General features: G+C 37.7%; 1 protein-coding gene across 6 annotated transcripts in view; it reads left to right on the forward strand.

Moving 5' to 3' along the window:
- The window catches only part of CDH8 (cadherin 8), a 429,237-nt gene that overhangs the window by 138,185 nt on the left and 264,304 nt on the right, over nucleotides 1-26,748 (forward strand). For all 6 annotated transcript variants that reach the window (XM_055145049.1, XM_055145050.1, XM_055145052.1 and 3 more), the window contains one exon: nucleotides 17,772-18,066. In XM_055145049.1, coding sequence (XP_055001024.1) covers nucleotides 17,772-18,066 — 295 coding nt within the window. The remainder of the gene's footprint in view (nucleotides 1-17,771; nucleotides 18,067-26,748) is intronic.

The following is a 26,748-nucleotide window of genomic DNA, read 5'->3' on the forward strand; positions in this document are numbered from 1 at the left end:
CTTCTGGACCTCATTTCTAACTAATGAACTGGAGCGATAGCACAACGAGTAGGGTATTTGCCTTGCACATGGCTGACCCGGGTTCAATTCCTTCGTCTCTCTCGGAGAGCCCAGCAAGCTACTGAGAGTATCCCACCCCCACGGAGAGCCTGGCAAGCTACTGTGGTGTATTCGATATGCCAAAACCAGTAAGAACAAAGTAAGAACAAGTTTCACAATGGAGACTTTACTGGTGCCCACTCAAGCAAATCAGTGAACAAGGGGATGACAGTGTTACAGACAGTGCCTAACTAATGTTGTTAATTTCTTAGTGTTGCTTAGGACAAAAAGTGAGGTTGTGTTTGTGTTTGTGTTTTAGAGGAGGTATAAATATAGGTCTGATTTCCCATTGGTAGATTGTGATCTGCAAATTCTAATAGTTTTCTTGCTTTCCAAGTGTTCTGTAATTCTGTACCTTCCCTTTGCCTTTCATCTCAAAGTTTGCTAGATTTCCCCAAAGCCTTTTCTACAGACAAGGCCAAGTTCTCACTTGCCCTTCCCCTACCTCTTACCTATCCCCTACCACCCCAGAGATTTCTTTCATTAAGCTCCTCCCACAGGGGAGTTTGTGGACCTAGACTCTGAGGTGCTAATTAGGTGCTGCAAGTTTCCAGAGGTCATTAGATGTAGGACTCTTCCTACTTTGACTTACAGAGAAGCTGTCTCTTTCCTTGACCATCTTTCTCACAAGGCACCAATTAAGCAAACGAGTTATATGTGAAGGGTTCTAAAGCTCTAGCTTGGTGAACACTGATGTCATTGGTGTCAGATGCTTTTATTTTACTCTCCCCCATATTTGGTCCAGGCATACAACGTGGGAACAAAAGAAGGAACACGATACTTGAGAGGTAGATAGATTTGAACTTGAATCCTGTCACTCCTGCTGTTTCTCATAGCCAGCAATTTCTCCCATAGTCTGTAAAATGAAGAGTTTAGTATGCCTCATAGGATAGAACTTCCTGATACTTATGTAAGGAGAAAATGAATATATGTAGTAAGAGGAATATAACTAATGAGAGCCTCATACATGAGCGACATATATATATACATATATTTATATATACATATATGTATTTGCCTCTCAGAGAGCTTGGCAAGCTACCGAGAGTATCCTGCCTGCACGGAAGAGCCTGGCAAGATCCCTGTGGTCTATCTGATATGCCAAATACAGTAACAATAACAGTCTCATTCCCCTAACTCTCCAATCCTTCGGAAAAACAAGTAAGGAGAGGCTGCTAAAATCTCAGGGCTGGGACGAATGGAGACATTACTGGCGCTGACTCAAGTAAATCGATGAACAATGGGATGACAGTGATGACAGTGATACAGTGACAGTATGAGGGAAATACATTCTTGAAGAAACAGCTGGATAAGTAAATTGTTAATGTATTGCTTGTGCCTGAGTGGTTGTACTAACTATGTGTGTGTATGTGTGTGTGTGTGTGTTTGTGTGTGTAGTTTCCTAAGCAGTGTTTAGGGGTCCAGGTTATACTTTGTCAGCTAGGTCAGCTGTTTAATGCTAAAGCTTGAGAATGTAATACTTCTCAGGCCCTGCAATACTGGGAACCATCAATACACCAGGTAGTGCCTAGAGGCTGTGTGGTTCTGGTGATTGGTTAAACCATGCATGTCCCCGACCCCCTTATTATTTTCCTGGCCCCTTTAGTACATTTTTGGAGCAAATATCCTTGATAATATGTTGAAATGTAAAGCAGCTATACAAAAGAGAACACTATTGTCTGATTCATAGGCTTTTATGCTCTAAAATATCTGAAAGTCATTTAGTATCCTCCCTGTCCTTTCATAAATCAAGAAAGGCGCAATTACAAAAGAGACAAGGTCGCTGAATACCTGATATGTAAATTTATTAACATTTAAATAATTCTATAATTATATTGAAAAAGTGCTGTTGATTTTCTGTTGTTGCTGTGACAAATGATCAAAAACATACTGGCTGAAATAACATGAATTCAGTGAATTAGAATGATAGAACAGAGCTATCACTAGGATAAGTGAAAAGTTCTGGATTATGTTCATATCTAGAGTCTCCAGGGAAAATATTTTCTTTTCAGACTCCTAGAGACTTCCAACAATTCTTGTTTAGTCATTCTCTTCCTACATTTTCAAAACTAACAAGTTGTGTATGTATTATCATTTTATGTTGTCCATGGATATAGTTTTTTAAAATATATATATATGTATGTATACATATATACTTATATATGGATTCATTTCATTAAATTGGGCACAACTGGATGATATAGAATAATCTTCACATTGCAAGGTTTTATTCACACCTATAAAAGTCCCTTCTGACAGTACCTGCAAAAACAGCTTACATTTATACGTTCTGGAAATGAAGACATGCACATTCTTGAAGGGTTGTCTCCCACCCATAGAGTGATAACTCATTAACATCATTGCAAGGTGTAGGAATTGGCCTGCTCAAGAGATCAGTATCCATAGTTAATATGCTTGAGGAAGATATGTTTGCTATGGTTCCCATAATAGGTTACAATATACTGGGTGGCTTAAACTATAGAAATTTGATCTTTTATGGGTCAAGAGGCTCGGAATCCAAAGTCAAGGTGTAACCAGATAGGTTTCCTCCTGAGAGCTCAATCCTAGGGTTATAGATACCCAACTTCTCACTGTGCCTACATAGGTCTTCATTCTGCATGTCTGTTTCTGGTTTTTGTTTGTTTGTTTGTTTGTTTGTTTTTAACATCCACATTCTTCTTCTTAAGAGAACACTGATCAGATTAAATTCAAAATTTTCTATTAAGTTAACCCCCTATTTTATGTTGTTATCTGTAAACAGTTTTATGTTGAGGTCATTGGGATCTGGGCTTCAACAATAAATTTTGAGGACAAACAATTCAATGTATATAAGAGAACTTGAATGAAATGTTTTATTTATAAGTGGGCCATGATATCCCATTTACTATCATGAAATTGTGCTACTTTCATTGTTTTTTTTTTAATGTATAGACTTCCAGTAGATCTACAGACCTGTAATGTGAAAAGCAAGGACATCTTAAATTTTTAGGTTTTCCTTAAAGCTTTGATGCTATTGTTTGCTGTTTTCTCAGTTTTCAGTCACCTTCTAGGTTTTGTTGGAAAGATGGGGATAGAGGGGGAAAAATAAATATAAACACATATAGTTATGACTTTGTTAGCTATATCATTGGCATCTGCTTCTAACAAACTGATAGTTTCCATATCCAAAACTTGGGAAAATAGAAAATTAAAACCAACACAAAGACTCATATGCATGTCATTCTTAAAAATGAAAACCTGAGATATTTTACATTTATATAGATTGTCTTGTTAGTATCATTGGTAGGGGTGAGAGTTGGGGGCCACACTTGTAGTGATCAGAGCTTATTCCTGGCTCTACACTTTGGGATCAGTCCTACTAGGTCTCCTAGGACTACATGGAGTGCAGGAGATGGAACCCACATCAGCCGTATACAACGAAGGCAACTTATCCTCTGTACTATCTCTTTGGTCCTTTTAGTATCAAGAGAAAACCAAAGTAGAACATATTTAAGTGGCTTATCTAAGATTATATCTAGTAGACTTCATCCAAAATAGATGTTTTGATTTTCACTTATCTAAAAGGAAGGATGCTTACTGGTCTATTTAGTGTGCCATTCTCTCATTCACTCTTTAATGCACCTATACATTCTTCAGTAAAACCATTTACCTACTATTCATATTCCTCTTATAAACACACTTGTTCATTCAACCACCCATCCATCACCTCACTTGTCCTTTCACTGAATCATCATGGCTGAAGCTTGAGAAATAAGATTCTTTCTGTTCAATCTAATCTCTGGTCATGACCTTTTGCATTTTTACAGGAATTTGAATGAGTCCATTTATAATGTCCAAGGTTAGGTGCGGGTATAACATCTAAGTATCTAGCTTTTTTTGCTCATAGAAGAAAAGATGATTTGCCAATATCGTGCTTTACTCTGTGGCACAAACTAAATCCTGGGCTTATAGGTTTCATTTTCACCTTCAATTGCAATGTTCTTCCAAGTTCATGGCATTTTGATTATCCCACAGTTCCTTTATACATATTGAATTTCAAAGAGAAAAGATGACTGGTATCCAGGATACTTTATTCCACTGTGCTTTTGTCAGTTATTTGGATAACAGGCTACATCCTGTTTAGCACATAATTGTGATTACTACATCAGAAATCTATCATGTATTTTCATCTCTTATTAGTATTCCGATTAATCAACTTCTTTTGAAACATAAAGATATATTGGCAGAATGCTCTCTTAATATTAGCCTTTTCCACTGTACAATCGAATGTCTCGTTATAAGTTGACTTGAAAAATGCTCTTTTACATGTTTTAAATATCCACATGTTAAAAATTGATTTTTTTAGTTTGCCTAAACAATTGCGTTTCTTTGTCCTATTCTCTTTGCTTACCTTATGTATTTACAGCATTTTACACTTATGTGGCATACATTCACTTCTTGTGTCTATGTATATATTCTAATAGTTCTTTATGCTCAGAAATAAGAAAGTGTTTTGTTATTTTCTTTTGAAATTTTTATTTAGGCATTGTGATTTACAAAACTGTCAATAGTACAGGTGTAGGCATAATCTACTCCAACTCTAAACCTACATCCAATGTCAGGTTCTAACTATGTCCCAAAGTTTTCTCCCATCTCCTTGGCAAACTCATTCAATTTTTTATTTATTATAGTTTGGCTCCCATGCTTACAATGTGTTAACTTTTATTGATATTGATATTGACATACATCATTATCTCAACACAGTTATAAAACCAAAGTGTCAGAGGCTCATGACCCTCATGTTACCTACAGTTTACTTCATCTCCTCCCTATAAACTCTCACCCATCCATAGTTTTCCAATTTCTCTGATCTAGGGACAAAGGTTTGCCATTATTTTATACTTTTCATGCTCTTGTTACTCTGATTGCCATAGTAAGTGAAAAGATCTGTTATTTGCCTTCTCTTTCTGACTGACTTTGCTTACTTAACATGGTAGCTTCCAATTCCAGTCATGTTAAAGCAAACTGGATGATTTAATCTTATGGCTGCATAGTATTCCATATATATATATATATATATATACACACATATACACATATATATGTATATCTACATAATTGATAGCACAGTGGGTAAGGATTGCATGCAGCCGATCCAGGATCTATTCCTCTGTCCCTCTCAGAGAGCCAGGCAAGCTACTGAGAGTATGCCATCCACACAGCAGAGTCAGGCAAGCTGCCCATGGCATATTTGATATGCCAAAAACAGTAACAACAAGTCTCACAATGGAGACGTTACTGGTGTCTGCTCGAGCAAATCGATGAACAATGGGATGACAGTGACAGTATTATAATGCATATAATCAAACGTCTTTATCCACTTATCTGTCATTGGACATTTGGTTTAATATTGTGGCTATTTTGCTCTTCAGTGAATAGCACAAACACACATATATTTATTTCACTGTATCACTGTCATCCCATTGCTCATCGATTTGCTCAAGCGGGCACTAGTAACATCTCCATTGTCAGACTTGTTGATGATGTTTTTTGCATATCAAATATTCCATGGTTAGCTTGTCAGGCTCTGCCATGCGGATGAGATACTCTCGGTAACTTTCTGGGTTCTCGAGAGGGACAGAGGAATTGAACCCAGATCAGCTGCGTGCAAGACAAACACCTTACCCACTGTGCTATCTATCTATATATCTTTGTGAAGTAATTTTTCTCAAAGCAGTGTTTTTTTTTTGAAGTGTAGTGCCAAGAAATAGGATCATGAAATGGAAGATCTATTCTTTCCTTTTTTTTTTTTTTTTTGGCCCATCTGGCTGTGCTCAGGACTTATTCCTAACTCACTTTTTGCTTAGGTATCACTTCTGGGAGGGCTTAAGAAACCATATAGAATATCAGGGATTGAACCCCAAAGGGCCACAGGCAATGCTAATGCCCTACCTGCTGTACTAAATTTCTGGCACCTATCCACTTTTTAAAAATGATTTTATTTTCATAAGGCTATTCACATAAATTGATTGCATTCAATATTTAAACACCATTCCCACCACCATTACACCTTCCCATCACTATTATTTTGAATTTTCCCACCACCATTCAAGCCTGCCTGCCAGGGGCAGATGCTGGATAATTTATTTTCTTTTGCTTATTATGAATAGCATGAGAGGTCGCTTCTGGAATTGTAGAATTGTAAATGGTTGGGGTCCGGAGACATCTCTTTTGGGAGCTAATCCATTTTGAGATTCATCTGGGAGTCTCTGGATCAAGACCGTTGATGCACTGATGGTCCCCGGAGGCAGTTTGTGTGTCTGAGAGCCAGGACCCCAGTGGGCAGGGAGACCGGAAGGGATGGCCCATCTCCACTGCCACCAGGTGGCCTGGAGTCTTAATCCTTGAACCTGAATACCTGGGTTTTGCTTCTGGTAGTCCATGGCCACTGGGGTTTCACCTGGAGCAGGCAGAGAGGGCACACCGCTCCGTCTGAGGTGCCCCGGTGCAATTGGTTTGGTGCGTGGTCCAGAGAGATCTACGGCAAGCTGCTGTCTTCTGGGATTCACTACTATGTCTCTCCCTATCCACTTTTTAAGAGAAATCTCCATCCTGTTTTTAGTAGCTGTTGAGCCAGGCGACATTTCTACAAATTGTGTATGAAAATTCCCTTTTTTTAAACCACATCTCTGTCAACACTGGTTGTTTCCTTTTTTTTTTTTGATATATATTGCTTGCACTAGTGTGAGATGATGTCTCATTGTCATTTTGATTTCCCTGATAAATACTTTTTCATGCATAGTTGCTGGTCATCCATTTCTCCTCTTCATGAAATATCTGTTTATCTCCTTCCCAATTTTAGTGGTATTATTTGTTTCTTTGTTGCTGAGCTTTGTGAGTACTTTATATATCCTACATATGAGTCCTTAATCTGATAAATCATGTGCAAATGTCTTAAAGAAAAAATGTCCTCAGGAAATACCTGGATTGTTTTTAAGATTCTTTTTTTTTTAATTTTATTTATTTATTTATTTTATTTTTGCTTTTTGGGTCACACCCGGCAATGCACAGGGGTCATTCCTGGCTCATGCACTCAGGAATTACTCCTGGTGGTGCTCAGGGGACCATATGGGATGCTGGGATTCGAACCTGGGTCGGCCGCGTGCAAGGCAAACGCCCTACCCGCTGTGCTATCACTCCAGCCCCTAAGATTCTTAAATATACACCCTAACTCTTTCCTTCCTCCCTTCCTTCCTTCCTTCCTTCCTTCCTTCCTTCCTTCCTTCCTTCCTTCCTTCCTTCCTTCCTTCCTTCCTTCCTTCCTTCCTTCCTTCCTTCCTTCCTTTCTTTCTTTCTTTCTTTCTTTCTCTCTCTCTTCTTTCCTTCCTTCCTTCCTTCCTTCCTTCCTTCCTTCCTTCCTTCCTTCCTTCCTTCCTTCCTTCCTTCCTTCCTTCCTTCCTTCCTTCCTTCCTTCCTTCCTTCTTTCTTTCTTTCTTTCTTTCTTTCTTTCTTTCTTTCTTTCTTTCTTTCTTCCTTTCTTTCTCTCTTTCTCTTTTTTTCTTGGAATTTTATTAATTTACTGTGAGATATACTTACAAGCTTTCATGTCTGAATTACAATCACACAATGACCAAACAGCCATCCCTCTACCAGTGCACATTCCCCACCACCAATATCCCTAGTATAACCCAGCCTTTCCCACCCTCCACCTGCCTCCATGGCAGACAATATTCCCCATACTCTCTCTCTACTTTTGGGCATTATGGTTTTAAATGCATTTACTGAGAGGTTATCATGTTTGGTCCTTTATCTACTTTCGGCATGCATCCCGACAGATTCCTCCAACCATCATTTTCTTGGTGATCCCTTCTCTATTCCAGCTGTCTATCCCACCCGCTCATGAGGCTGGCTTCCAACTATGGGGAAATCTTCCTGACCCTTCTATTTACTGTACTTGGGTGTCTGTCTCATGTTATGTTATTATATGCTCACAAATGAGTGCAGTCCTTCTATATCTGTCCCTCTCGTTCTGACTCATTTCACATAACATGATACTCTCCATGTCTATCCACTTATAAACAAATTTCATGACTTCATCTCTCCTAACAGCTGCATAGTAATTCCATTGCGTAGATGTACCAAAGTTTCTTTAACCAGTCATCTGTTTTCGGGCACTCGGGTTGTTTCCAGATTTTGGCTATTATGAACAGTGCTGCAGTGAACGTATAGGTACAGATGTCATTTCTACTGTGCTTTTTTTGCGACCGCAACACCCAAACTCTTGACATAGGAATCTATTATAATGTAAGTTGAACTTCAAAGACTATGTTTGCTTTAGTGTCAGACAAGAAATAGTTTGCTGAGACAGAATAATTTATGTTTTTTTCCAAAAGTTAAACATTTAGTGAGAAATTCTATGGTACTTTTAGCCCACTCATTCTCTGGCACATGCATCTGTTCATTCATTCACTGATTCATGGTGTTTAATATGCGTCACGCTTAAATGAAAGAATGGAGGAGTTTTACTCAGACACCCAGCCCTTTGCTAATTATTTCCTTCCTCCATAAATCTCCCATGAACATTATTTATCTAACTATTCTCCCTTCCTTACTTTTCATTTCAAGCAAGTTGCCAATCTATTCCTCTGCTCTTTGCTTATTCTCCTGAATCTCGTTTTAATACTTACCACACTATTATGTTCCACTCACACACTTGCTCTACAATTACTCAATGATCCAATACACATTGATCTCCTTCCCCCTACTTCTCACACTACCAAAAAGCAAGGAATATGATTTACTTTTTAAATACCTGAGCATGTTATTTATGCCCATATACCTCAATAATGCTTGAAAATAAATAAGACCGTTGGGGTCTAATTAGTAGTATTTATATCATAGGTAAATAGTAATCTTGACTGATATGGTCAAAGAAAAGTTTAAGCCCGTATTGTGTACATATTATTTAAATCAAGAAATCATATTCTTATTTTTCTACAAATATTTTCTACAAATATTTTCTACAAATATTTCTTTCTTATTTTCTACAAATCAATGTTGCTGATGAATTTTAATCCATAAAATATCATTAAATGTATTTTTTATTAGATACAAGTTTATAGAATTCATCATCAGGTTTGTAGAATTTATCCTTAATAATCATTCTTAGTGGCCAGAGAGAAAATTTAAGAGCTTGACTTTCATCCACCTGACCTGGGTATGGTACTCTGAATCCACCAAGAGTTATCCCTGAGTGTAGCGCCAGGAGTAAGCCCTGAGTACCACTGTGTGCGACCCAAACCCTTCCCCCCACCAAAAAAGAATAGACTTAAGATAAATTTTTCTTTCAATACACTGATTTGTAGATGATATCATGTCTTAGTCCACTGTTCATTTTCATTATTAAAATGTTTTAAGGTTGTTTGTTATGTTTACTAAAATTATTATTTTACTTTTTTATTAAGTCACAATGACTTACAAAGTTATTCATAGTTGAATTTCAGTCATATAATGTTTCAGCACCAATACCACCATCACTGTCAACTTCCCTCCATCTGTGTCCCCAAGATCACCTAGCCCACCCCACCTCCTTAAAGCAGTTACTAAAGCATTGCTTATTTTATTTTATTTTATTTTATTTTATTTTATTTTATTTTATTTTATTTTATTTTTGCTTTTTGGGTCACACCTGGCAATGCACAGGGATTACTCCTGGCTGACTCATGCACTCAGGAATTAATCCTGGTGGTGCTCGGGGGAGTACAGGGGATTCTGGGAATCGAACCTGGGTCAGCCGTGTGCAAGGCGAATGCCCTATCTGCTGTGCTATCGTTCCAGCCCCTCGTTGTTTAAAATTGATACAAAGCTTGAGGGGCAGGGAGGATAGTTAAAGTATTAGAACACATGCCTAGTATTTGTGAGAACCCAAGTCCAATCTCAGCACTGCATGGTCCTCTGACTCCCTCTCCCAAAGTTTAGAGAGAGTTTAGCCCTGGGCTCTGTGCCCTGAACTGAGTGAAGACTGAACCATCAGCACACCTGTCCATCTCACATCTCCAGGATGAGCATCACTGTTCCATCCCTGACAGTGATGACCATAACCCCTATTAAAAGTTAAGATTTAAAAACAAATTGAAGGGGGCTGGATCGATAGCACAGTGGGTAGGGTGTTTGCCTTGCATGCGGCCGACCCAGGTTCGATTCCCAGCATCCCATATGGGCACTGCTAGGAGTGATTCCTGAGTGCAAAGCCAGGAGTAACCCCTGAGCATCGCTGGGTGTGATACAAAAAGGAAAAAGAAATTGAAGAAAGAAAACTGAGTTTGAGGAGTTTAAGTTTTGATATCTTGCACATTGTTCCAGTTAGATCTGTATCCTAGTGGACTCTCATACTAGATTCCATAATCTGAACTACTATTCTATAAATCTTTGCTTACTTTAGAGAAATATATTGACTTCCCAGACCATAAGATTTAATATATTGACAAAGCTTTTAGCAGCTCACAAAGGAAAGAGGTAGCCAATAAAAGGCATTGCCTGTTATTTATTTATTTGTTTGTTTATTTATTTATTTAATGATTGCCTGGTTAGCTATTGGAATCTCCACCTTAGTAATTAAAGGGGGAAAGGAAACCTGAGATTAAGCATTCCTAGGGTTTTGCAAAGACCCATTGGGCAATATTTACATATACTTATGCTGCCTTTTTTCTATGGCATCATAGAATTTAACTATATGATTCTTATCTCTGAAGGATGACTTGGCTTCATTTGTGTCTGGTTTCTTATATAAAGAGTAATTTTGTTCATTCTTAAGCTTAAATATCTGACATGTAATCATCAATATATTACATTGAAAAGTAGACTTGATAACTTTCTTTGCTTCAGTCTGGGTCAGAGAGATGGATTTGCTATGGAGCTGACACATCATGTTTCTAACCATGTCCACAGTTGTGGTCCAGACTGAAGATAGTAGTGAAGTTGCCAAGGACATGAGCATGGAGTTGGGAAGTCTCTTGAGAAAGAGTCTGCATCTTCCTGTCAATATTTCTCCTTTGCAATTTTATTAGCCGAGACTGCTGTCTATGTCTATTTCAAAGTTTTGTAGAAAGAATTGGTTCATAACATGTGACTCTGCTGTATGATTTCTTTCATGACTTCTTAATATATCTTCTATGTCTTCATTGCTATTTGCACTACTAGAAAATTTCTCACAGTTTTTTTTTTTTCACACGGGAAGCAAGAGTTCTCCCACATGTTAGTTAGGCTTTCCTGACACAATTTTCTCTATAAAATTGTGTTAGTCGATGCCCTATATTCTGATTTCCTTGACTACATTTGATTCTGTCGTTTCTTAGTTGTGTGGGTTTGAGAAAGTCAATGTATTTATTGAACCAGAGCCACTCATCCATGTAAAATTACTGACAAAGTGTAGGACATTATATAGGAATTGTATAGATATGCACCCCCCCAAAGACTTTAATGAGCACTTACTTTGTGCCAAGTACAATGCTTGTTGGAAGAGTGTTGAATAAAGCTCCTAGAGGGTTGGCCTTTGTTGTATTTACCATTTAACTGAGTAGCACAAGCAACAGATTTCATACACTGACTGTATTTCTAGTCCCCCGCAGTTCTAAGCAGCAGTTAATTCAGACTTGCTTCCAATTTTCTGTTTCTCTAGGCAGTGGCCTGCATATCCAGGTCAATCTGCTCAATACTCACTTTAGCAGCTGACAGAGAATGCAGAGAACACATGTCTCAGATACCAAAATGCTACATATTACCCACTGGAAAACAGGAGAAAGCTTTCTCGTTTTGTGTAATGCAGAAGTCCTTGGCAATGTAGGAGGCTGTGTTCTGTTCTTTTCATGAAGAATGATTTCTTCTTTATTATTTCATGTACTAAGACACATTCAATGATTTCTTGGTACATAAGAACTTGTTGGAGAACTATTATTATTTCACTGAATTATTGTTTCCTGTGTGTGTTTGATAGCAAAAATAACTGCATAGTTTCAATGTAATCTTGCAATAAAAGGACATTTTTTTAAAGCTAGGGTACATTTATGCCTACTCCTAACTTTAGACTTATGATGTACTTTGTTTCTGTAACTTAAGAATGGCTGAGAGATATAATGCAATTATTTATTTTTATTGTAGTGGAATACTGTTTCAAAATATCAAAGCATCTTGTGAGTTATATGGTCCATTATGACCCCCTCATTCTTCACACCCTTCATGGTTTCCAACATGATTTGTTTAGTCTACAACGCCAGCAATGAGAAGCTGTCTAATTCTGCTTAACAAGCAATGAACGAACCAAACCCATGAGTGGATCATGTGATGTTTGCTCAGTATCTTTTTGAGACATTTCATGATGTCCAAGATGGCAGAACTATAAGTTAAAGAAAACACATATCAAGTCTCACTTCTGGTCCTTGTTGGATCAGGGGAAGATGTTTCAGTAGTATGAATAGTAAGAAAATAATTTTTGGTCTTTCCCTTTGCTTGCCCTTCACTCTCCTGGAACCCTTGCTCTATGCCTAATCCAGATAGAAACCTATCCTTTTGTGACCTTTGAGGTTTAGCTCAAGCACTTGTGTTTTGTCAAGGTAAATTGCTTTGGTATCGAATGTTTATGAAGTAATGTTTCATTATTAGTCCATTCATTAAGAGATTGATACAGGAATGATAAGCTCACTTTCCCCTCCAAGACTGAGCAGATTCATGAAACGGTGGGATCACTCAGTGACAGAAACCCAGGTTGTTAACTATTTTAGGTTGCAAACAATGCATATTTGCTTGTAGTAATTTTGATATTTCTCTAGAGGAAGAAAAGACATTGGAGAAATTCTTCTACAATATACATCTGGGTAAATTAGAACCTCAAAGTTCAAATACCATGAGCAACCTGATTATCAGAGTGGGGAGCTACCTCCCCTGTAGCTACTGAGTTCTAAATTACTCGTTCTAAAGCTAAATCATGATGAGCAGAATATTCCAGGCTAATCTTTTCTGGTAGTTAAGTCATTTTCAGCATGCAAGCAAGTAAAGGAAAATACATTTCCAGACTCTGTCATTCGAGGACTACCTTAGTATCCTCCAAGATCTTGTGTGAGAAAATGTAAAAGTACTGTGTGTTTTTCCTTTTCTTATATTCCAGTGAAAGGTAACTGTGATTGAAATTGATGACTAGTGTGCACTATGGAGATCTTACTTGAAGAACAATGAAGGCTCTTAGATAATTAGCAGCAGTTATGCACAGATTACTCATTTATTACCTTTCTATCCATTCTTCTGGTCCCACCCCACACCATGTACTGTTGTGTCTTATATCGGGTATCTGTTTTTTTATACCTGCTTGAGGGATCTCATGGGCTTTCTTTGAGTGGATAGTCTTATAGTATAGTGGGCATTTGCCTTGCATGCTGCTCACTTGGGTTTGATCATCATCACCCCATGTAGTCAGTTCTCTGAGCACTGTCACAGGTGACTCATGTCACCAGAAGTAAGTCCCCAGGACAGCTAGTTGTGGCCGAAACCCCTCCCTCCCAAATTCCTTTGCTCTATTAAAAACAAATCATCCTTTTGTACACAATATGAGAAATATTCTTTCCTTTTTTTCTTCAATATTCACCTAACAATACAAATCCCTGCCACCCACACCTTGAGATTCCAACAGTCTGACAGATGCCTCCCTAGGCTGTGGGAATACAAAGGAGAGCGTGCATGCAGATGCTTCTTCTTGTGACTTTCATAGTAGAAGCTCGTGCTTTAATTGGTGAGTATTATGCAAATTTTGGTCAACGGCAAGAGTGTAATTAGACGAATCCTCACAATTCAGCTCAATTTTGTAGCTGACTTGTTATGATAACTGCAATCCTAGAACTGGTGTGAAGGACTGGGGTCACTCCCTGTCCCCATGACCCGGCTGCTCCGAGCAGACTGTGCCGGGGGACCTGAGGGAGGGGAGATCCGTCTGTTTGTGGATGTGGCAGATCACAGATGCAGACCCTTAATCATAGCAGTTTTGTCAATTGGTGTCTCAGCATTCTCTCTCCTCTCTCCTCCTTTAGTCTGTTGCACTTCTGCCTTGAGACACCCATCAACCACGGATGTGATGCCACTAGACTCTGAACTACATGATGATGTCAAGCTCACTACTGGAACTTCATGTTTCTGGATCCTGCTTGCTTTTATAGTCACATCCAAATTTTTAATCTTCATTTTGAAAGGCTCTCTCATCTAGCTCTTTCTTGCATTTGGTTCTCTTTTCTTGCCCATCCCCTATCCTTCACTTATGTTAGCCGCCTTAAAGTGCATTTCCCTTCTCTCCCTTGCTTATTCTTGTCTCCGGATCATGACCCAGGCTATTATTACCCGTGCCTGTGCCTCCCTGCTCCTTTCTTTGAGAGCTGAGGTTTCAGCCATTACTTCTTGGGGAGACCTATACTCTCCCTCTCGACTTCACTTTTCGGAGGACAGTTAAATGCTCAGTGCTCGCTGTTTGTTTTTTTTTTATATCAGAGTTTTTCTAGCATTCATTTGAATCACAGAAATTTATCCTAAATCTTATGCTATTAAGATTTCTATTTGCTGATAGTATGCTTTACAGTCTAAAAATTTTGTTTCTTTGGTGAAGTGAGAAAAAAAAAAGAACTCTTGACTATTCTCACAATCCTAACTCTAGACTTTACATATAAAAGTGTACATGTAAAATACTTACCAGGTGATAAGCACTCAATCCAAGTAGTAGGATAGTTATAATTACCATTATTAGTAGTAATAACAAAATATACATCCCCTAAGTTTTCTATGCATGCTTACCTCTCACTAATCGCTAGGGCTGTGAGGACAGAGGCTATATCTGTGTTGATTATAAACATGCTCTGTGAACATTTAATACAAGAAGGAACAAGGTCTTCTGGTACCATAGTGAGGCCAAGAGGTTTTAACACCCTAGGCCAATTTGTGCGTAGCCCTTATCTTGCACTAATTAGCAGAAGCATCCCTTGGGAGGTAAGGTCCTCATCTGCTGATGTATGAGCCATTGGTGCATTCACACTATCCTTGGCCCAGTAATCTAAAGAAAGGTTGCAGATATGGTATAAATGAATAAGACCAGCATTGTTTCATTTGAAGTGAGTGGAAGAAGACACAGGACTTTTAGTATAGGGATGTGACTTTTAATGGTACTTATTAAGCATGCATTTCTAGAAAAGGAAAAAAAAAACACCATTTTCTGTGGCTGCCACACCCTTCTCTATTGTTTTTGTCATGATAAAGTCTTGCAAACTTAATTTCACCCAAGTTGCAACTGGATTTATCACAATATTTTCAGAAGCTCTATATGGTTGAATGTGATACAAAATAGAAATGGGTTTGTCTATTGCACGTTAAATATGCCCACTTCTATTTCATCTTATTTTTTCCATGGATTACCTTAACTTAATGTTGCTAATTTTAGTTAATTTTGTAGAATAGCTTTTATCTTCCTAATATAGGCAAAGTAACATGAGCCTCAGTAAATATGTTTGTTTTTCCTCCTCCTGTCATTCACCATATCACTGTCATCCCGTTGCTCATGGTTTTGCTCAAGCGGGCACTAGTATCGTCTCCATTGTGAGACTGTTTTGGGCATAGCTTGCCAGGCTCTGCCGTGCGGGCGAGATACTCTCAGTAACTTGCTGGGCTCTCCAAGAGGGGCGTAGGAATCAAACCCGGGTTGGCCGGAAGACAAACGCCATACCCACTGTGCTGTCACTCCAGCCTCACGCCTCCTGTCATTAGACAAACTGAAAATTTAACTTTGTGTTTTGACCTTCTGAAAAATTTCGATGCAATTTAACAATCAGAGGGTATGGATGAATATAAAGAAAATATGACAATTAAGTCACTATATAAATTATATCATTTTGAGTAGCTTAATATCCAAGAACAAAAATGTTGTAAGAGTGATGCCTTCTGAGACTCAGGAAGGCCTAGTCCATGGATGGAACCTCTGTGAATAATATATTATTTAAATTTTATTTTTTTAGTAAAAATGCTAATGGAAATGTTAAAAAATGCACATAAGTTGAACTGATGATAAATTAGGATTAATATTGAATCAATGAATTATAATCCCACATTCATTAAAGTGGCATTTCAATATTTTCTCTTGTTAATAAATTTAATACAAAAAATTAAAGATATATTTTGAGATGCACTAAATATTTGATATAACCCTCTCCTTTAACTTTATAAAATATTCAAAAGCAAAGTAGGAGATCCACATGCATTTGTAGTCTTTCTTGCTACCTTATGTCTTTTTAAAAAATAATCCTTTCATTTATTGAAGCACTAAGTACAACTTAAATTGGCAAAGAAAGCTATCAAGCCTGTTCTGAATAAAAGTGATCCCAGGAGAACATAATGTATTTTGGGTTTCTGGGAGTTTCTCTCCATAAGATAATTTTTAAAAAAGAAATAAGTATTTGAAATCTCATGGTGCAATAACAGGAACTATATTGGTATTTAAGTGAGTTAAACTGAAAATATGTGCATTTAAACAGTCCTTTCCAACTATACTTCAATGAATTTTTTAATGCAAACTGAGAAAATATATTCTTGTTTTATTTTAGTTTTTGCAAGAATCAACATGGTATAAGGAAGAAACACCATATATCATAGCAGTCCCACTTTCTCTTTAGAATAAACTGAACATCTGAAAGCTAGGACTTTTCTTTGCCCTATTCTACCCACACATTTCAAGAAGACTAGGTAGTCAGTATATTTTTGTTGCCATGACCTGTAGTGTATCTTGATTGTATTTTGCAAAAAAGTACCATGACTGAAAAATGTGATCTCATATTCTCATCTCAGTGCTCTTTGTAAAAGGAATGCTTTTCCTGAGCCAGAGGTATGTGAACCAAATTTTCAGAAAGCCCTACAACAGTATAAGTTCTTACATTATAGGAAATTATTTATTTTTTAATTTGTATGGATTCTGTAGCCAATATCGGACAGTGTTCAGTACCTTCTCCCAACTCATCACTTCTGGTGGTGTTCAGGGGACCTGGTGGTGCTGGGAGTTTAACTCAACGCTTTCTGTGTGCAAAGCCTGTGCTCAGTTCATGGCATTATCTCTCAGACTCTGAACATGTTTTTATTTTAAACAGGCATTTCTGTGTTGAATTCTGAGTCTACCATCTTTAGGCCCTCCAATATGAACCTCAGAGAGGTTGTTCTATGCCTTGTTGACTTCAGTTTTTCTCACATTTTACATGAAATGTTTTAACTCCTTGTAAATCGAAAATATTTAGAGAATTACCGCTTGAGAAGCCATTCACTTAGTTCTTGACTCATAGATCTATAAAAGGCAGCTAAGAATAATAACTTCAAATAAATGCATTAATAAATGAAAGGGAATATTTTTGTGTTTCCCCTTGATCTTTTATCATTCTAAAAGCATGTCAGTTTATACTAAACAGCTCAGAATCTTTTTCTAAAATGTTCTAACTTATTTATATGAATCCCATTATATTTTATTTTGATCGACAGGCCTTCACTTGCGTAGACTCATGCACATCTGCTATTAGCAGGAATCGGTGACTTTACAACTAACGGAAAAAGAACCAAGTTGAGATTTAAGCGGCAGGTTAAAAATAGTTTTGCAGATTGCCCCCATCACTAACCGGTGCCACTTTTCATTTTAGCTACACACAGACCTGGATCCTGGGAGCAAAAAAATCAAGTATATCCTATCAGGTGATGGAGCTGGGACAATCTTTCAGATAAATGACATAACAGGAGATATCCATGCTATAAAAAGACTTGACCGAGAGGAGAAGGCTGAGTACACCCTAACAGCTCAGGCAGTGGACTGGGAGACGAACAAGCCTCTTGAGCCTCCTTCTGAATTTATTATTAAAGTTCAAGACATCAACGACAATGCACCAGAGTTTCTTAATGGACCCTATCACGCTACTGTGCCAGAGATGTCCATTTTAGGTATGTATGCTTCCAATTTCACAGAACTATTAAGAGTCATCTTTAAAATAGCTCCTGGCATCCGGGATGGCGTGTTGCTGAATAAAAGGCATTTATTACCATCTTATCTCTAATTTGCATTTCCAAATCCCCCTTTTTGGCCTAAGTTTCACAGCTCAATAGCTTTAGTCCCTTAGTAATAGGAACTGACGAAGCAGTTCTATTAAAATATCTCCCCTTACACGACAGTCCTTCAATAGGCTGAATTTGTATTCCTCCCATAGACCTGTAGCTCTAGTATTGTTACTGAGGCGGATTTATCAAGATTTGTTCCAACATGCCAGGCTAATCCTATTGATATTTGCTTGATGTTTAATTATTTGTTTGTGTATATTCACATGCAGATGCAGAGCATAGAGAAATAAAAAAAAAATGTCTAGGTCTGTAGTTTGCCAGATATTGGCTTGAGCTGGTGGATCCAGTCTAGAGTGGATTAGAAAATCAGTTTCCAAAGGGACTTCTGTGCTATGGTCATTGGAGCTTAACTGAATCTTTTTAGCAATTCTGCTGTCACCCATAATCTTTCCCCACTCCCTCTGAGCCACCAGCATATCCATCACTTTTTACAAAGAAGTATGTATTTCAAAACGTAATTTACCATCTCTCTGTTTTCTTCCATTGGCAGAATCTTCTTATCAATCCCCAAACCTTGACTTTGCATCTAGACTTAACAGTGTAAGGATGTTTTAGAACTCTTTGCTACCTGGCAAATAAAGTACGCAGGATCCCCGATGCTCGGGGACTGATCACAAAAAACATTCTTGTGACAGTCCTATGTGCACTAATTTCACGTTGCATGTTAACATAACCAATAAGAATGCTGGGCTGGAGGGGCTGGAGTGATAGCACAGCGGGTAGGGCGTTTGCCTTGCGCGCGCGGCCAACGCGGCTTCGATTCCCAGCATCCCATGTGGTCCCCCGAGCACTGCCAGGAGTCATTCCTGAGTGCATGAGCCAGGAATAACCCCTGTGCATCGCTGGGTATGACCCAAAAACAACAACAACAACAAAAAAGAATGCTGGGCTGGAGAGAGAAGAGGAGAGAAGGTGCTTGTCACACATGCTCCTGACCTGGTTCAAATCACTTGCACTACATACTATGTGTGGTAGCACCACCAGGGGTCACTCCTGAGTCCAGAGACAAAGACGTGAGCTCCACCAGGTCTAGCCCCCAAATCTTTAAAAAAAACAAAAAGTTGTTCTAAGAGCAAAATAATTACAAGCAGATGAACATAACAAGACAAAACAAGAGGAGAAATGAATCCAAAGTATAACCTGACTTTTTCTGTGGTCTTCTTATTACCTACAGTGTAAACCCTGGTAGATATACCTGTTGCAATAACAAATCAGAACTGATTCCATATCTTCACCTTGTACCTTACCTCGTACCCATGTCTTTCACCTCTGTCTACCTCTTGTAAAAAGACTTCGACATCAATGCTTTTCCATCTTATCAACATTAACTTTTCCCTCTATGGCTAACTGAAATGACATTTTTCTAGCAGGAAGTTCACTCTTAGAGACCCATCACCAGTGTTACAAAGAAAAACCCACCAAAGCTACAATTTTGTGATTCTGACATACAAACAGGAGCTGAGAAACATTATGTCATTTTCTTTCATTTTTTTTCTTTCAAATTTAATCAGCTCATTTTGTGGGCAGTGCATTTGTCTAATTAATCTTTTCATCCAGATTATAGTAGACAGTTGAGAGGATTGTTAGCACCTAAAATCTATACAGAAACCTTTAACATAATTTTTCATAAATAATGAACCAAGATGCTGTTATTTTTGCCTCATTATTATGATTTCTACATTTTCATGGGCAAGTATCTATTGTAAATGTGTCAAAAGACTTCTTTTGCTGGACATATGATTCATGCCTGATGAATGCATTGAGAAAGAAATCCTCATTTGGAGACTGAACTGTAGTACAGCACAGTGACAAGGCCTTTTATGCAGTTCAGCCATATCCAATCACTAGCACATCATGTGGTCCCCCAACCACCACCAGGAGTCATCCTTAAGTGCAAGGATAATTGCACAACCAGGTGTGGCCCCCAAACAAAGAAACACAGCACAACCAGGTGAGACCCCAAAACAAACAAACAAAAAGGATCCCCTCCCCCCTAAACACCTGCAAAGTCAGTTTCAGCTAAAGAAAAGATTTAAAAAATAATAGGTAATGTACCTATAAATAAATATGCATTTTATTTTAAGAAAAATAAAAGAATCAGGACTAATAATCAATAATTTATAGGTTTTTATTTTAATTAATCTGTAACATCTCTTCCAAAAACTTCTTGGGATATGTGGGCTCTGAAATGAGATGGAGCTTTGAATTCTGATTCCATCTCATATTAATAGTTGCCTTTCAAGTTCAGAAGATTCCATTATTGCTTTTGCTACTGAACTTACAATGCAGAGATGACCATTTACATCTTGCTTTCTTTGTGTGATAATAGGGTCACTGTCACTGTCATCCCGTTGCTCATCGATTTGTTCGAGCGGGCACCAGTAACGTCTCTCATTGAGAGACTTATTGTTACTGTTTTGGGCATATCCAATACACACAGGTAGCTTTCCAGGCTCTGCCCTGAAGGCTCCATATTCTCAGTAGCTTGCCGGGCTCTCCGAGAGGGGCAGGGGAATCGAACACGGATCAGCGGCGTGAAAGGAGAATGCTTAACCGCTGTGCTATCAAAGGAAAAAAAGTAAACCTTTCCCACAATGTAAATAATTTTTCAATTGTGGGTGGGGGTGTGGTTTTAAAAATTATCTTTATTACTCCCTTTTCCGTTTTGCCTTTGTATTGATTTTATGTATTAGGTGTATTGTTTCTGTTTGACTCCAGTCTCTGGTTAAAGGAAGCAGAGGCAGCTGCACTATTTTATTGTCATATGTGAATTATTCCCTTCATTTCTCATGAAGGTGAATATCAGGATGAAGGTCAGCTTCTATCTCCTTTCTCTCCCCATTACCTCAGTTCTCTCTCACCCTGCTTCTTCCCTCCCTCCCTTTCTTCATTTTTCTTCCTTTGCTATTGCAGAAATGCCAGCACCTGCACCTGTATGCCCTGAGGAATGCCAGCAAGGACAGGGGGATTTCATTGTGCAGAAAGTGAAAAATAGAATTCTAATTGAGAAATTTACCAATATTAAATTGAAATGAATGTGATGTTCAAGAACTGTCTGCTGGTTGACAAGCTGTCAAGACAACACACACATATATATTTGCCCAAATGGCAGCCAAATTATTTTAGAAATATCTTATTTGGAAGCTAGAGATACAGCTCTTTTATAATACACTGTGCGTTTCAGAACTTGATGAGAATTCACTTATATAGCAGTAGAACATAAAGAATGGCATGTGAGCGTGTCTGATTTTAACTGTGGGTCTCAAACTAGCATCATTGCAGTTGTTTTTCCCGTGAAAGATTGTCTACATTTGTTGAATTCCAGACTGTACAATTAAAAAATAATTCTATTGAATGAGCACAGGTTTGTAGCATTATGTGAGATTTGGGTAGCCAGCAATTATAACTTGATATTCATGGCACTGTATACTCCATCATACAGTTGATTTATTAATGACCATTTAAAATATTCTATTATATATTGAGGTCAGGGCATGTTCACTCGGATTTAAGGTTACACCTGATTTCAGGAAAAATAAGCTTTTATTTGGGAATAGAATTTTAAATTACTTAGCTTCATACATGTCTGGTACTCATCTAATTGATATCAATTTTCCCCTTTGAGTCTCCCTTTATCTCACTTTATAGTATGAACAATAAATCTTACCTTAAAAGGGATGCTTGGAATTATTATATTTAAGGTACTTGACATAGTACTTGTCAGCAGTCGTTTATGAGTTTCTTTTACTAGTATGATCCCAGGGATTATTAATATGAAATGAATGTTTATTAATGAAAATGGGCTTAGCAAGTAAAAAAAAATCTTTACGTAAAAAAATATATGTTGAAGTGAAATTTTTTTAAATGGCTGTTTTAGTTAAAGTGAGGTAAAAAGACATAAAACCCAAGTGTTGCTTAAGCTGATATAGGCATATTTTTACAGTTGAGTTATTGGAAACATGATACCATATTGAAAAGTTCCTAATGCTAAAAACTGCATCAACTTCAACTTCTTCTCATTTCAATTCTTCTAGTTTCAACAATCATACGGCATTGGGACTGATATTTACTTCCCCACTCCTCATTATTTTTAATAAGAAAAATGAGGGAATATAAACTACTCTGAAGTCAGACATTATATGGAGGAGCTGGATTTAAATCCGGACATTCTTTTCTACTCCCCATGGGTTTCTCCAGAATACTTTCTTCATCTTTAATAATATTTTTAGAGAAACATGTTCATGTGGAGTCTATGGTTATTTTCATATTTATAATAATGGTTCTTTTTCAAAGTGAAATAATAGCCCTTGAGGTCCACATACTTTGAAAAATAGAGAACTGAGATAATAGTGGGACAGAGAGAAATTTGCCCAAGTACTGCACAGTTTTCAAAATAGGAACATAAACACTTTGAACATGTAAGAATTATGCATCAGGAACTCAAATAATAATAAAATGGATTGATCCCTAGAGTGAAAGATGAGCTGAAGTGCTGTTAGTTAACCGAGATAAAAACTAAGGGAAGGTACTAGAGTTGACTCTGGATTTTCCAGTGGCAGTTGCAAAAGTAGGATTCTCTCTCTACTAACCAACTCCCCCCCCAAAAAAAAAATTGAAATACAGGAGGTCAAAGGCGACTGAATAAAAATATTTTTAAAAGGTAAATTCCACAGCTTTCTAGAGACTTAAAACCTAAGAGGGTGTGGAAGGCAGGGCACAGTATACAGGTGAACTTCTCTTGAATAATGTAATTCAGCCAACACGAAAATGGAAAAGCTTATAATGATTTCAGTCCCTCTCTGAAAACCATGACGGTGTCTTTTTCTCATTCCCCACTACTTTCTTACCATTAATATCAGACTTTTTCTTTGCAACTATGCAATTTTGTTTTGTTTTGATTTGATTTGTGGCCACACCCCGTGGTGCCCAGAGGCGATTCCTGACTCTGTGCTCAGGAGTGCCCTCTGGTGGTGGACTAGATGTGATGCTGGGGAAGGAACCTAGGTCTCTGGAGTCTGCAGCAGCTTGCAAAGCAAGCGTTTAATCCTCTGCCTCTCTCTGACCCTGTAACTCTGTCTTTTTAGGGTAAGCATCCTTGAATCCTCTTTTGAAGAAAGACCCGTTCAAAGTACATTGCATTTCTTTGGTGTTTCTCTTTACTCAGAAGAAACTTAATTTTATAGGAAATGTGTTAATATTCCCCTAAACCATCTGAGAGTAACTTGCGTGATCTTTGCCACCCTGGGGTGCCTTTATTTTTTTTTTTTAAGGTCTTTTCACTCAGACACAGCAAGCACAACACAGTCATTGCAATTTGGGATTTGATGTCGACACGCCATTGCTATTGCACGCACAAACTTAAGTCCAAGACTTCAACTGTTCCACTAGCCCTTAGCAGTAAAGGGATCAAATAAGAAAATACGGTGGCTTTAGTTTCTTCAGCTAATTATTTTTTCAGTCTTTTCCTTCACTATTTATTTTTCACCTGTAGACCTGAAAAATTTGAAACAGGTATCGTATAGGTTTCCTTAGTTTGGATTAGTTTGTCCTTTGATAAATTCAGAATATACATTTTCAGCAGTATTATCCCATAGGGTTTCTTATTGATTTGTATGAGGTAGTATAAGTTTTAAAAAATGATTTCACTCTTGGATGACCATAACATTTGATAAGTTCTTTAAATGATACGCAAAATGTGTCTCTATTGTCAAATTCTTTTTCTTTTTGTGCTCTTTCTATATCGTACTTTGAAGTCTGATATTCTGATCTTAACTCTATGCCTTGTTCCTCATCCAATTACTGTGCTCACATTGTAGCATTTATCAAATTTTCTTAGCTGAATAATCACTGCAATAGCTATAGAGGGTAATTATTTTTATCTCATCATTATTTGCATTTACTACTTTGACATCTCATCTGAATAAAAAAACCCTTATCTTCCTATATATTTGCTCTAGTATTTATTGACATCAATCTGAACTTTTAGATGTTTTAAATTTAATGGATTATAATGCCCTATCAATATGTTGTGCCAAATATATATTAGTATTTATATTATGATTGGTGATGATAATTTCTTGAATCTGTGTATGTGGTGAATTATTTGCTCCCATTATACTTTGGGTACATTTTTATTTCTGATCCAACAAGTTATTTTAGACTCATTTTATACTTTGCCTGATGTAATTCTGAAATTAGCCATTTATAAAAAAGAGTTCCTCTTGGGACTGGAGCCATAGCACAGCGGGTAGGGCATTTGCCTTGCATGTGGCTGACCCGGGTTTGATTCCCAGCATCCTATATGGTCCCCTGACCACCACCAGGGGTAATTCCTGATGTGACCAGGAGCGACCCCTGTGCATCGCAGGGTGTGACACATAAGGAAAAAAAAAGAGTTCCTCTAAGGGAATGGCATTCAGTGTAAACATGGAAATTAATTCTTCCATTGCTCTTTGGATTTCTGCTACACCCAGATTCCTAATGTACATGTTTTGGTCTATCTCTAGGAGTATTTCCTTCTAATTTTACCCACCAAGAACTTTAGCATGCAGCCTTACTTGGAAATGGAGTTTCTGCTGATGTAATTAGTTAAATCAATGTCTTTAGTTAAAAGGAGGCAGAGGCAGGAGTTATGCTTCCGCAGCCATGGAATGCCAAGAGTGCTGGGGGAGCCAGGAAGCATTCTGCAGAGCAAACGTGTTCCTATCTGCGCCGTGGTGTGCGATACCAGAGTAAGGAGGGAATAAATTCCTCTTATTTTTAGCTATCCAATTTGTGATAATTTGTTACAGTAGCCCTAGGAAACTAATGCATGATATATTTATTGAAAACCATTAGTCCGCCTCTCTCCAACTCCAATTGTAAAGCAACACCACAGGGTTCGTTCTAATTCCCCCCCTTTCTCCAACAGCGAGAAACCAGAGTTCTGTTATTTTTCATTCCCCCTAAGAAATAATTTCCATTTCCTCTCTATGGCCCCCTGTTCCCTCTCACATGAACGTTTCCCTCTGAAATCCACTCTCCCCCCCTCCCCTTGCCATGCCTTTGCATGGATCTGACCAAAATGGGTTTGGGAGTGAAGAGTTTAGATGGGAGGCAGACAGTCCAGTAATAGAGGCAGAAAACTCTGCAGTACTAATTGGATCTATTATCCTATAGATCATAATTCTTTCTTATGATGCAATAAACCTGATCCGATCTGATGGAACATTTTCCAAACTGTATACAAAACAAAGAACACATTTAGTTGAAAATCATTGAATTAAAGTCAGTGAAATATCTTTTGTAATTCAGTATTTTAAAGGAATAATATACTTTGATAAAAAATCTTATGTGTGATAGTTTAGAAATCCGTTTATGTGATGCCATATAAGTTTTGCTAAAACATATTTCTTTGGCTCTTTGTTGTGGTGGTGGTGGATTTTAGTTGCCAGGGATTGCACCTGGCAGTACCAGAGATTGAACTTGGCAATGGTGCCAGTGTTGGGGAGAGAACTTGGGACCTCATGCCTGCAAGGCAGGTGCTCTGCTCTGGAGTTACCTTCTCAGGAATCCCAGAAATTCATTTTTTAAGAGAAATACCTTGCAGCACCATATAATTTAAGTTTACATACACATGAGTGTCAAATGAGGAGAAAATTTTGATCCTGTGCAAAACCACATGTTAATTTAGCATGGAGTAAAATAGTAAAAATTGCCATTTTTAAAGACTAGAAAATTGTGATGACTTTAGCTTGTCGATGGATTAATTTGTCATTTGTGTCACTGCCCAGTATGCATTAAAGTAGCACATAAAGAAGATTCCCGAAATGAAAATTAAAAATATTTCTTTTTACATGTATTATTGTTCGTACCTGTGAAACTGGGGATCAGACCCTGCCTCACACTTCCTAGGCATGTACTTGTCACTGATCACATCCATGGTTCTACTTTTATATTAAAGTAAAAACATCGATGTCACACACGACTAAAAGATCAAAGAATGTTCCTACTGACAAGTTGTCATAAACCCAGTGTATTTATTTCTTATAATTTAGAGGTTATGGTTCGCGTTCTCTCTCGGTGAGATTTTAAAATGATTCGGCAGGAATTTCTCTCTTTTAAAAGGAGCAATGCAAAGTGAGAAAGGGAAAACATATCTTGATGGATTTGATTATATTTTTTGTCTTGTTTGATTCCGAGTGACGAGCAAAATTTAAATTCTTTAGGAAAACATGGGCGGGAAATCATGAGGATTGAAATAAACACTCTCAAAAGAAACCCAGCTGCTCTACCTGATATGAATGCCTGTAGCAGCTGTGGTTCCAAAACTCTGAGATGGGTGAGGATTATGTAGCTTCTATTTAGTGAAAAGAAGTGAAACCTTCATGAAGGATATGTAGATACTGATATAATAACTGATTTTTTGATATCTTTTGATGAAAGTGAAGTAATAGTTTCTGCTAGGTAGATTTTGGTTCTCAAAGGCTCCTGAATTGTCTATGGCTTGGAACTTATTGAAGTAGTAAA

This window comes from Sorex araneus, chromosome 8 (genome assembly GCF_027595985.1).
Source record: "Sorex araneus isolate mSorAra2 chromosome 8, mSorAra2.pri, whole genome shotgun sequence".
Lineage (NCBI taxonomy): Eukaryota > Metazoa > Chordata > Mammalia > Eulipotyphla > Soricidae > Sorex > Sorex araneus.